The sequence below is a fragment of the Centroberyx affinis genome, unplaced genomic scaffold (assembly GCF_046629955.1).
Source record: "Centroberyx affinis isolate AG114_WGS23_722 - 3 ecotype Tasmania unplaced genomic scaffold, CSIRO-AGI_Caff_v1 ptg001676l_1, whole genome shotgun sequence".
NCBI classification, from domain to species: domain Eukaryota; kingdom Metazoa; phylum Chordata; class Actinopteri; order Beryciformes; family Berycidae; genus Centroberyx; species Centroberyx affinis.
Window position 1 is genome coordinate 166,049 of NW_027280096.1, and position 11,909 is coordinate 177,957.

Genomic DNA, 11,909 nt, shown 5'->3' on the forward strand with positions numbered 1-11,909 from the left:
ACGTTTAAAACTTTACAGTAAATGATCTTGGTTTTACTTGTAATTAAGTCAAATTACAAATTATTGTAAAATTATCTTTTTAGACGCAACTATGGCTACAACAGATCAGAACACTACAACTGTCCCAACAGCACCAACAACTGTAGTAACCAGTAAGTATCAAGAAACATTAAACATAATTTATTCATTTGACAAATTTAATTCCAAAATTAGTTATCCACTATTTAAATGTAATAATTGACTACTGTTCTTACAAAATGATGGCTGGCGTGAAAGTAAGACATTATGGTTTGCTATTGAACTTATATCAGTCATATTTTGCGACCTTTGCTTACAGAATAGTTATGTCTTGACTATAGCATTATCGATCATCAGTTATGCAGATGTAACTTACTAGACATTTTTGTCAGTTACATTTACATGTAAAATTATTCTCCTATTACAGACTCGACATCTATTGCTACAACAGAACAGAACAGTACAACAGTCTTTGTGATTGGTAAGTTTCAGGTAAACCTTGTGAAGCTGGCACACATTAGAAGACTGCTGCCCTTGTTATTGGTTCGATTAAGCTGTCCCACCAATCCTTCACACTAATAAATACTCTGCAATTCATTTGCATTTACTTGGATCAAGTCCTAAAGTGGGCAAGGTTAAATCTTGGAGGAAATATTGTGGCTGGTCAAACATACAGATATATGTACAGATATATAAAAATAGACACTCAAAAGTTCAATTTCATTGTAAAAATCTAATTTGTAAATCTCATAAACTAACTAATCCATTAGTTTAGCATTTGCACAACCGGTGTGATTGTGCTTTGCCTCTAATCAATCTGTTATGATTGTGAGTCTTCCAATGTGTCCCAACCTCAATTCATCTCACTGACTGAATTAATATTATTTGTTTCAGTAAGTTAAAATTGCAAAATTATATTTCTGCTGCAGACTCAACAACTACTGCTACAACAGTGGTGAATACCACAGCTGCTCTTACTAGCCCAACAACTATAGTAACCAGTAAGTGTAAACAAATAGGGGATGAAAATGTTAGCCCTATCTTGTCTTGAATTGATCCACTCCTGGTAGCAAATTAATTTCAAAATTACCTCTCTACACCAGACTCAACGACTTTGACTACAGCGGCACCAAACACTACAGCGATCCCAGCCACAAGTAAGAGTAAAAATATGTATGCATGCTTGAAACTGTGCAGCAAATAATCACATCTTCAATTGTTCTACATTTTTAATTAATTGCAATGTTTTCCTATCTCAGACTTCACAGCTACAACAGTGCAGAACACTACTGCACTCACAACACTCACATCTACTGTAACCAGTAAGTGCCAACAAACACAAACTAAAACATAAGACATAAACTAATAAATGTTTAAAATTAAGGGTATGTGTAAAACTTGTACACTAAAAATATATTTAAACATTTTACATATGATGCTGGCTTCAATAATTTTACTTTTCATTATAACAGATAAATAATTATAAAATAATCTTTTTAGACTCAACACCTGTTGCTACAACAGATCTGAACACTACAACAACCACAACACCACCAGCAGCTGTTGTAACCAGTAAGTAGTTTAAAGATAAGGGCATGGGTCAAACTTGTACAATAAAAACATATGTTTGAAACTTTACAGTAAAAAATCTCATCACAAATAATTTTGCTTTAAGTCCAATTACAAACAATTGTAAAACTACTTTTGTAGACTCATCACCAATTATTATAACCAGTAAGTATAAACAAATAGGGGGTGAAATGTTAGCCCTGTCTTGACTTGAATTGTTCCACTTCTCATAGCAAATTATAATTAATTAAAAAATTCTATCTCTCTATACCAGACTCAACAACTTTTACTACAACAGCACCGAACACTACAGCTATCCCAACCACAAGTAAGCGTAAAAATATGTATGCATGCATGAAACTGTGCAGCAAATCATCACATCTTGATTTAATCTGTACATTTTTATTACAGCTAATTGTAAAATTGTCTTTTAATCTCCACAGCCATTGCTACAACAGTGCAGAACACCACTGCATTCACAACACTCACAACTGTTGTAACCAGTAAGTGCCAACAAACACAAACTAAAGCATAAATCATTTTAACTTATTTCAACAGGAAGTAATTTACTTTTTCATTTTTTATTGGAACTATTGCTGGAGCAGTGCAGAGCACTACAATTATCTCAACAAGTGATTTTTAATATTGGCCTTTTTTTGTTACTGGAAATTAGAATTAAATGTAAAAATAAATATCATCATCTTACAGACTCAACAATTATTGCAACAACAGCGCAGAACACAACAACACAACCCATGACAACAATTACCAGTAAGTGCAATATGGGTGAAGCTACGAATCATGTTGATGGAATGTATTACTTTTCTTTGAGTAAATTTGAATTGTAAAAATACATCACACATACATCACATCTTCAGCAGCTATTGGAACAACACAACACAACACTACCATTATCTCAACATCACCAACAACCATAGTAACCAGTAACTTTTAAAAAAAATTATATATTTATTTATTTGAATTATAATTTATTTGAATCATTACACTTTTAAACAAATCCATGTAATATTATTTCCCTAGGCTCAACAACAACTATAAATAATCAGAACACTACAACTGTCTCAGTGCCACCAACTACAGCTGTAACCAGTAAGTGTGAACTTTGTAGATGGTGTTATTCTTTATCTTAGAGAAAATTACAATTAGACAAATTGTCTCATTATTACTCTTTTATTGCAGACTCAACAACAGTTACTAGTAGCAACCAGAACACTACAGTTTTTTCAACAAAAGCAACAACTTTAGTAACTGGTAAGTGCAAACAAACTTGGAGTGAAGCTTATGTTTCATGTTGACTTGATTTGACTTGACTCAACAACTATTGATACAACAGACCAGAGCACAACAGTTATTTCAACAACACCCACCACTATTGTAACCAGTAAGTATCAACAAAACTGAGAGAAACTATAAATTCTCTGTACTTGATTTATAATAACATTAGAGGAAATTACTGTATAATTAATTGTAATTATCTTTAAACTGTTGCATTTTCATCAGCCATTACTGCGACTGAACAAAACACTACAGTTAGCTCAACAACACCAACAATACTTACCCTAAGTACCAGGAGTTAAGTTTCTGTCATGTTGACTTGATTTTAGAGTGTTTTTATGACAGCAGACTACCAATAAATGTAAGATTATCATTCTGTTGCAGGCCCAACTACAACAGTGCAGAACACTACAACTACACCTGCTAGTGTTGTAACCAGTAAGTGTCAACAAATATAGATTGCAGAATGCAGAAGATAGACTATTCTGCATTCTGCATTCTGAGTTACTGTCATAGTAAATTCTCATAGAACAGTAGATTAAAATTTAAAATAACCTTTCCATAGCTGACTTAACAGCTTATTTTTTTTTTTTTTACAACTGATTAAAATGGCATAGCTATTGTAACAGAGTGCCAGGAAAACATATAAGGTTACATTACATTATAAGGTAACAACATTGTTAATGTGAATAGCTAGTGATGCACTTTCAGTCAATAGCTAGGGATGCACATCTGCTCTGTAAATATGAATCATGTGAATATCCAACGATATGGCAAATGTAGCCTGGTGTCCAGCCCCCATAAATCGCAGTCTTTAGCACGTTTTGAATTTGCATGGCGATTCATAGGGGTCTGGACGCAAATCTAACCACGACTGATTCACTGATTTTCGCCCCTCAACTGATTGGTTGGTGTTGTCAGTTATCAAAATCTTTGACCAAACACAGAAGCAAAGCAGACTAACGTAATCTGGAAACACCTCAGAGCCATGGATGTATTGCTCAGAGGAACATCAGTCATGGCGGCATTCACTTCTGAGCTTTTAAACATGCTGATTATTCCTGTTTTAATTCATTCATTCATTTTAATTCATCGATCTGCCAAAATTGCTAAATGTAGCTTGCGTCCAGACCCTTATGAATCGCCATGAAAATTCGAAGAGCTAAAGACTGCGATTAATAGGGGCTGGACACCAAGGCTACAGCATTTGAGTATTTGTGCTTGCATTGGACTTTAAAATTGTATTTCTGTAAACTGCAAATATCTGTAAATTTGTCAATCATCAACATACTCAGAATTCTTCCTTGTCAATAGTAGTCAACTTGTCAACTCAGTATAAGCATGAGGAAGACATACTTAAATTTTCATATTTTTTTTTTCATCTATTGTATCGCTATTTATATCTTTTACTTTGCTGCTGCAATTACCCAGTTTCCCTTGTGGGCAGAAAGTAATAAAGTGAATTTGGTCTTTATCTTAACAGCTCAGTCCACAACAAACAACCATACTGGAACAATGAGCACAACAGCAGCAACTCAACCACCAACATCAGCATCTACTATACTAACTACAGCAGTGCCATCACCAACTGACCTAACAACAACAGCAACTACTACAAATGCGACCCAATCCACAGAAACACCAACAACCACAGCAAATGAGGAGACAACTACTATAACCACCAATTCCAATACTGTGATCACAGCCGCGGCAACTACTACTACCAGTGCTGCTACCACTCTCCCCACCACTACTACCAGTGGAAAAGTTACCAGTACCCCCTCAACAACCAGGGAAACAACACAGCCTCCCCTTACTACTTCTGTGACTCAACAGCCAAGTATGTTTTTTGTTGTCCTTGTTGTCCCTCACAAGATGAACTTGGGGGGGTGGGAGGGAGCTATGGATCGAGTTGTGTCCATCTGCTCAAACGTGATATCTCAGTTGATATCCTTCGATTTTGGCAAAACTTGGAAGGATGATGCCTCTTGCGCTGTTTTCTAGTGTTTAAGAAATTACACTGATTGGCCTAGTGCAGGTGCTATAATGCTATAAAGGTCCTAACTCCTACACTGCATGTAGGATTCACATAAAACCTGCTAGACACGTAGAGAAATCCTTACAATTACAATGATTGGCCTGAAGTTTGCATTAAAATTAAAGGTCAGAATTTTTAACTCAAATGACAATTTTGATGAAACTTGGAGAGATGATGCATTTTGGCACTGTATTCTGGTGTTTAAAAAATGACTCGGACTGATAGGGACGCTATAAGTAAAGGCAAAAGATTCAAACTTTGAAAGGCCATAACTGCTACACCATCAGTCCAATTTTAATGAAACTTGGTGTGATGATGAATCTTGTTGCTGATTGGACCAAGTTGTTAAGGATGAATTACCTGCAGTTTTAATGCAGAATAGATGCAGGATAAATAAAGAGGAATTTCTACAACAGCTACCACTCTAGGGTACGTTTTGTTAAATTAGGTACTATACATCATATATCACCATCACAAGTGCATGCTGTAATAGTGGCCTAACTAAATTCCATCAGCCAGTAGCCATTCTAAAACTGTAGTAAGATAATTGTTTCAAATGATGATAACGTTTTCATACCCCATTGACTTGCACAAACAATGCTAACAAATGCTAACAGGAGGTTTGTGCCTATTTTTGGAAACAAAAACTCCAGTGTGAAGCCCTGTTGAATATCCGGAGGGCTTGATTCATGATGAATAGAACAGGCTTCTAAAAAGCCTTCCCCTTGAAGTCCAGCTGTTGTGCAACTTTGACTCTAGTTACACAAGTTGATTCAATTAGATTTTTGCGATCTGTTCATTAAGATCTCATTGTTCGAGACATCATCTCCACACTTTTACTTGTCTTGTGGTTGCTTTGGCTTAAATCTGTCTGCCTTACTTTTTCCTGTTACTCATCTTCATTTCTTTACACTGCGCACATGCATTGTCATTGGATTGCATTGACTTTGCAGAATTTCAATCACAATGCCCAGCCTTGCTCAACAGATGACAGGGCAAGAAAAATCTGACACAGGGGCATCCAGACCTGCTGGTTCTTAGCATGATTGGATGATGAAAATTGCATAGAAAACAGAAAAACGTAACCATTGCTTTCTAATTTTGCTTTTTTTTTAATCAGGATTTACTGTGGAACTGTCAATCAGATTAGACAGGGAATACTTAGTGCAATTCAATGATCCGACAAGTTCTGAATACCAGCAGTTCAAAACACAGCTTGAAGCAGTGGTAAGTGCATTGTTGACACCATAATTAATTCTAACTTTTATTTTCAGATGTTCATGTTGTTCCCATCATCAGTCTTACAATTTCATCAATCTTTCTCTCACAGTTCCAGGAACAGTATAAAGGAATCACAGGGTTTGTTAGGGTTTTTGTAACAAGTTTCAGGTACAGTATCTTCTGCCGTTAACAAGAATTTGGAGGCAGATTGTTTTACGCATTTATTTTCTTAACTGCTTTTGTTTGTTCTCACAAACAGACAAGGAAGTACAATTACAGACTATGTTGTGGAGACAACATCTTTTGATAATGACGAAATGGCTAAAGCAAATGAAGGATTGCCAGCAGCAGTAGCGCCTATTGCCCCTGTTATTGGCTCAGTTGCTGCTTTTCACACCAGTAAGTCCAAAAATCTAGTGCTTAACATTATTTTCTGTTTAAATGAGCCAAATCTCAACTGATCTTTTTCACTTTCTCCAAAGGTGAGATCCCAATCAGCTTTCCAGTACTCACTTATACTGGTCAAGCCATAACTCTGATCTGCGGCCCTCCTCCTGAAAACATCAACATGGGGGAGATTTCTGGTTCTGACTGGAAATTCAAAGAGAGGGACATTAAAGACAATGGAAGGTTTAAAATAGCTACTTATAGCAACAGCGCCAACCTTACAATTAACAACACTATTGCTGCCGACAGTGGTAAGTGACAGCTAGCTGAGTTTGATTAATACTAATAAGAAATCACTATCCATGTTATCTAGACAAAACACAATTTGAATAATACAGTAATTACCCAATACTACAGTATAGAAATAAAAACTGCCCCTGGAACATATAGAATTCTCAATGAGTTGTAACCTAAATAGAAACTGCAGCACCATGTAATGACTATTAGTTACCCAGCCCACCATACACCTTAAGTTGTATTTTGCAGTGTATACAAATGCGACTGTTAATACTGGTTTAATTTCATCTCAGGGCAGTACGAATGTTCTCTGAAGGGTAGAGTGATACATTTCCTCCAAAGAGGAGTCTTAAAAGGAGAGGCCATTAAACCAGCTCCCATCGTGCGAGTACAGAATGAAGTCAACGTCCAATGCATGGAAGGAAAAACACAGCGTCTTAAGTGTTGTGTGCAGTCAGAGTATGAAGTCCGGTGGTTTCAAGACTCAAATGTTTTAACTTCAGGTGAGTATGACGGATGCTGTTTCCTACAGTTTATTTAATCAGTAACACTGTTGTTCACATGTTCAAATGTTCACAGATGTGGTGGATGCTCAAAAAAATGACCGCTGCATCGAGTATGTTTATAAACTGGAAAGCTGCAGTGGAGCAGAAGAAAAAAAACAGTTCACATGTGAGGTTGTAAACCCCTCAGGTTATCAAAGCAAAACAACAATGACCATTTTCAAAAAAAGTAAGAAAAACATTTCAAATATTACATTACTATTCGAAAGCCAGTTCCAAAAAGTGCATTAATATTATTCTTTTGCCTAAAACTAAATGCATATTTTACATTTCAGATAGTACATGTAATGATTCTCAATATGGGGAAGGACGAGAGAATGATATATCAAAAATAGGATGCGGTGCCGGTCAGGTTGGGAGCAAGTCTGCTGTCTGTGAGGCAAATGGAGAATGGAGACTCCTGGAGGACACTTGTATTGTGACAAAAATCAAAGACTTTCTGACGGAATCGGAGGTAGGGGAACCACTAACATGACAAATCATCACAAACCCATAACAAATCACCACAACATATACCAAATAGGCAAACATCACTTGATCACACCAGATATAGTTTTATGTAGTGAACAAAAAGTCACTCATCATGCAAAATACAGAGTTCTTATACAGGCTCAAGATGCTACACCATTTAAAAAAAAAGGGGAATACCGCTCAAAGGGGAAACTCAAATTAATTTTATGTATATATGTACCTATGGGACAGTCCAGTCCTTTTTGTGAACATGAACAGTTTTATCCCAAAGCCAGAAAATAGAAAGCATTGAAAGCAAAGAACTGAACCTGCAGTTTTAAATCAAAACAAACATCAAAAACAAATCAGTGAAATCAGTCAGTAGGGGTTAGATTATTTTGTGTCCTGTCTTGTGTAATTTGGTGTCTTGTACCATTGGGTGGCTACTGTGTCCTGTTCTATAAATGTATGTGTCTTGTCCGGGTGTAATGTGTGCTATTTTAATTTGGCAGAGAGTCATGCACATTCAGAAATATTGATTGGGCTCATAGACCATAGCAATAATGTATTAATATTCAAAGTGATCGGTATTCCCCTTTAAATGTTAAATTTGTAATAGGTGTGTTCCTTGTGGTCAGAAGATATAATACCTTCTGTGTATACCTGGTTATCTATTTTATATCATTTGGAAATCCTCTGCATCTATCATGAATTGTTTGCAATTTTATACTAACAAAATATTGTGTCATGAGTTGCTATGTTGTTAAAACGTTTAATTCTTGTAGACTTTGGAGGCGCCGGCAGTTCCAGAATTCGCCAGAAATCTAAGTGATGTGGTTCAAAACGAAGAATTGCAAACGGAAATTACAAGTTCAACTGCGACCATATCTGCTATTGTTGACATCCTGGACGTCATTGCAAATGTTTCCAATGTTATCAACGAGCCTGTCATGCAAGTAGGTTGAAAATTCCCCCATGTACCTCTCTCTATACTTCAATAAACTCATGCAAGCTTGTGAGATTAAAATGAGATGAGGTTGTGTGTGACGACGCCCTGACAAAGAAATGTCTTTTCATCTGCAGGACATACTGGAAACAGTTAATGTCATCATTTCTGATGAGGCAAGAGAGTCCTGGGACATTTTGAATGCCAATGAATCCAGCAATGCCAGCTCAGTATTACTGGGTTCACTGGAGTCGATCTCTGACGTGCTGGAGGGGGAGTTCAGCATATCGACTCAACGCATCCTGCTGAACAGAACCGCGTTTGACAACTCCTTCAGGGCAGACCTGAACTCCAGCATTGTCATTGACATCCCAGACACCAACCTCAACAACGTCTTCATCACCACCATCACCTTCTCCTCCCTCGATAACGTTCTGCCTGCCAGGAATGCCAGCTTCAATGTCAGCAGCTTCAACGCCACCAGCAACGAAACCGTCAGCGATAACGCCATCAACGCTGCTGTGGTGCTCGTCAAGATAAACGCAACGATTAACGACGTCACTCTGAGCTTCGACAAGACAAACAACTCCTTGACATTGGACCCACAGTGCGTCTTCTGGAACTTCACACTCTTTAATAATCTCGGCGGATGGGACCACGAGGGCTGTATGTTCGTCTCCGACATAAACAATACAGTAACCTGCAACTGCAGCCATCTCACCTCCTTCTCAATTTTGATGGCAACCAGCATTCCTCAGTCACTGAGGGACATTTTGGATGTAATTACGTTTGTTGGAGTAGGGATATCTCTGGCAAGCTTAGTGATATGTCTCATCATTGAAGGATTTGTTTGGAAAGCCATGACCAGGAACAGCACCTCCTTCATGCGTCATTTGTCCATTGTCAACATTGCCGTGTCTCTGTTGATCGCAGACATCTGTTTCATCATCGGTGCCGCCATTGCTAAGAACCCCCTCGAAAACCCAGGGGAAGACCATGAAGTTCCAGTCGGCCCATGTAGCACAGCCACATTTTTCATGCACTTTTTCTACCTGGCACTTTTCTTTTGGATGCTTGTGTCTGGCCTTCTCCTCTTCTACCGAACCGTCATGGTCTTCTCCCACATGTCCAAGTCGGTCATGATAGCCATTGGCTTCAGTTTAGGTTACGGATGCCCTCTTATTATAGCAGTCGTTACCGTTGCCTCTACGGCGTCAGGAAATGGATACATCCAGAAAAGGGAAGCTTGTTGGCTGAACTGGGACGAGACAAAAGCCCTCCTGGCCTTTGTGATTCCTGCTTTGACCATAGTTTTCATCAACTTTTTAATCCTGATCGTGGTCTTGTTCAAAATGCTGAGAAGAGGTGTGGGCGATAGCGTCCAGCCAGATGAAAAGAGTGCGGTGGTGGTCATTGCCAGATGTTTGGCCATTTTGACTCCTTTATTCGGACTGACCTGGGCTCTGGGAGTGGGAACCATGGCGGAGCCGACAAATAAAGGAATCCATATTGCCTTTGCATTCTTCAATTCATTACAGGTATTTGCATTTTCTGAAATGCTGCGGTTGAGCTGAAATCAAAGGTTGCAATTTTAATGCTCACCCAAAGACATATTTAGCCATGTACATGTCTATCAGAGAGAAAACACTGATCTTTTGTTTTCCATAGGGTTTCTTCATTTTAGTGTTTGGAACACTACTTGATTCAAAGGTATGTCAAGTTTAAAATGCTAATTTTGCTGAACGTTTCCTGTATTGCACAATAGTTTAATGAATTAGAATTTTGACACTGACATAAATTTGATTATGCCTGCAGATCCGAGCTGCCCTCGCAAGAAGATTACCTTCTTCAAGCACCGGCTCTCATCAAACCAGGGTAAGTTCACACAAGTATTACATACATATATTTTTTGCAGGATTTCTTTTTAAGTTTAGGTATCCTAGTGGAATCTACAAACCTGTAAAAACAGAAATTATTACAGTGACAAGAACCTCAACTTAAGTTTCATCCTGCGTTCAGTAAACAGTTTGAACTTAACTGGTTAATATTTTTCACTACAGAGTACAAGTGGAGGGAATTCCTCTTCCAGTGGGCTTGACTTCCTCAGGAGAATACGTGGAAGAAGAAGTAAGTTGTTGCTTTCTTGTTTGGTAGCTTTCCTGCTTGACTGGTATCAGCTGTTTTACCAACAGTGTGTTGTTTGTCCTTCAGATATCTACCATGTGTCAGAAGCCGCAAACTCCAGCAATTCTGGTGCATCGGAATCATTCACGAATATCTGAACCAATGAAATGAAGACGTAGGTCTCAGAAGTAGGTTCAAAAGTAGGTCTACATTTTCAAATAATAATAATTCAAATAAAGCTGTATAATTTTAGTCATGTCTTTGTCATTTTAACAAAATAATTCAACAGTCAACTGGAAATAGGACAAAAATTCAATAATAGTGAGTATTATCATGTATGTAAAAATGTATATCTGCTTTTGAAACTGAAAACCTACTTTTACCTACTTTTCTCAACTGAAGTCACTTTAAATCAGTGCTGTTGTATGAAAATAAATGGTGTGGTATTGAAGGAAAAAACATTACAGGATGTTTTAAAGCGGCTCTGTTCCCCTCTCTATAGAATAACTTACTTTTATCAGCCAACCCAAGGAAAATGTGTGAAAGAATGTTTTATTTGACATGTTAAAGTTCACTGAGACAATATTATGAATGGGATTGTGAAATGTGAGTTTTCAAACTGTTACCTCTTGCTGTTATTTGGAGCCGCTAACATGCCAAGTTCTCCAGTGCAGCTTTAATACACCATTTAACTCCCTGTTAAGCCATTTGTTAAGCCATGAGTAAATGAAATAAAACATATTTTAATTTGGTATTGCTCGTCAGTTAGTTACCTTGCCCACCTTTGCTGGATAATATGAAGTTTGTTGTTGTGATGTTGGTGTGTGTACAGTTCACTGAGCTGTGGTCAATGTAGTTTTATTTTTGTGAATCATGTATTTTTTTAATGCCTCTAAATAAATGATGCACAAATGGTTTAAAATAAAATGAGCTTAGTTTAATTAATAGACAATACAGCACATTTCTGCTGTTTTTTAACATTTGACTTTGAGTCATCTTC

General features: G+C 37.3%; 1 protein-coding gene across 1 annotated transcript in view; it reads left to right on the forward strand.

The window, feature by feature from the left end:
- The window catches only part of LOC139651502 (uncharacterized), a 51,951-nt gene extending 40,447 nt beyond the window's left edge, over positions 1–11,504 (forward strand). Inside the window, exons 39-65 of the mRNA XM_071528436.1 lie at positions 84–152; positions 446–499; positions 948–1,019; positions 1,122–1,175; positions 1,278–1,340; positions 1,519–1,590; positions 1,862–1,915; positions 2,031–2,090; positions 2,296–2,358; positions 2,629–2,697; positions 2,788–2,859; positions 2,921–2,989; positions 3,268–3,321; positions 4,367–4,723; positions 6,042–6,148; positions 6,252–6,310; positions 6,402–6,541; positions 6,625–6,840; positions 7,120–7,329; positions 7,406–7,558; positions 7,665–7,843; positions 8,625–8,795; positions 8,923–10,323; positions 10,454–10,495; positions 10,601–10,660; positions 10,846–10,912; positions 10,997–11,504. Of these exons, the coding sequence (XP_071384537.1) occupies positions 84–152; positions 446–499; positions 948–1,019; positions 1,122–1,175; positions 1,278–1,340; positions 1,519–1,590; positions 1,862–1,915; positions 2,031–2,090; positions 2,296–2,358; positions 2,629–2,697; positions 2,788–2,859; positions 2,921–2,989; positions 3,268–3,321; positions 4,367–4,723; positions 6,042–6,148; positions 6,252–6,310; positions 6,402–6,541; positions 6,625–6,840; positions 7,120–7,329; positions 7,406–7,558; positions 7,665–7,843; positions 8,625–8,795; positions 8,923–10,323; positions 10,454–10,495; positions 10,601–10,660; positions 10,846–10,912; positions 10,997–11,067 (4,058 nt within the window). The 3' untranslated portion in view covers positions 11,068–11,504. The remainder of the gene's footprint in view (positions 1–83; positions 153–445; positions 500–947; positions 1,020–1,121; positions 1,176–1,277; positions 1,341–1,518; positions 1,591–1,861; positions 1,916–2,030; positions 2,091–2,295; positions 2,359–2,628; positions 2,698–2,787; positions 2,860–2,920; positions 2,990–3,267; positions 3,322–4,366; positions 4,724–6,041; positions 6,149–6,251; positions 6,311–6,401; positions 6,542–6,624; positions 6,841–7,119; positions 7,330–7,405; positions 7,559–7,664; positions 7,844–8,624; positions 8,796–8,922; positions 10,324–10,453; positions 10,496–10,600; positions 10,661–10,845; positions 10,913–10,996) is intronic.
- Positions 11,505–11,909: the final 405 nt, after the last annotated feature.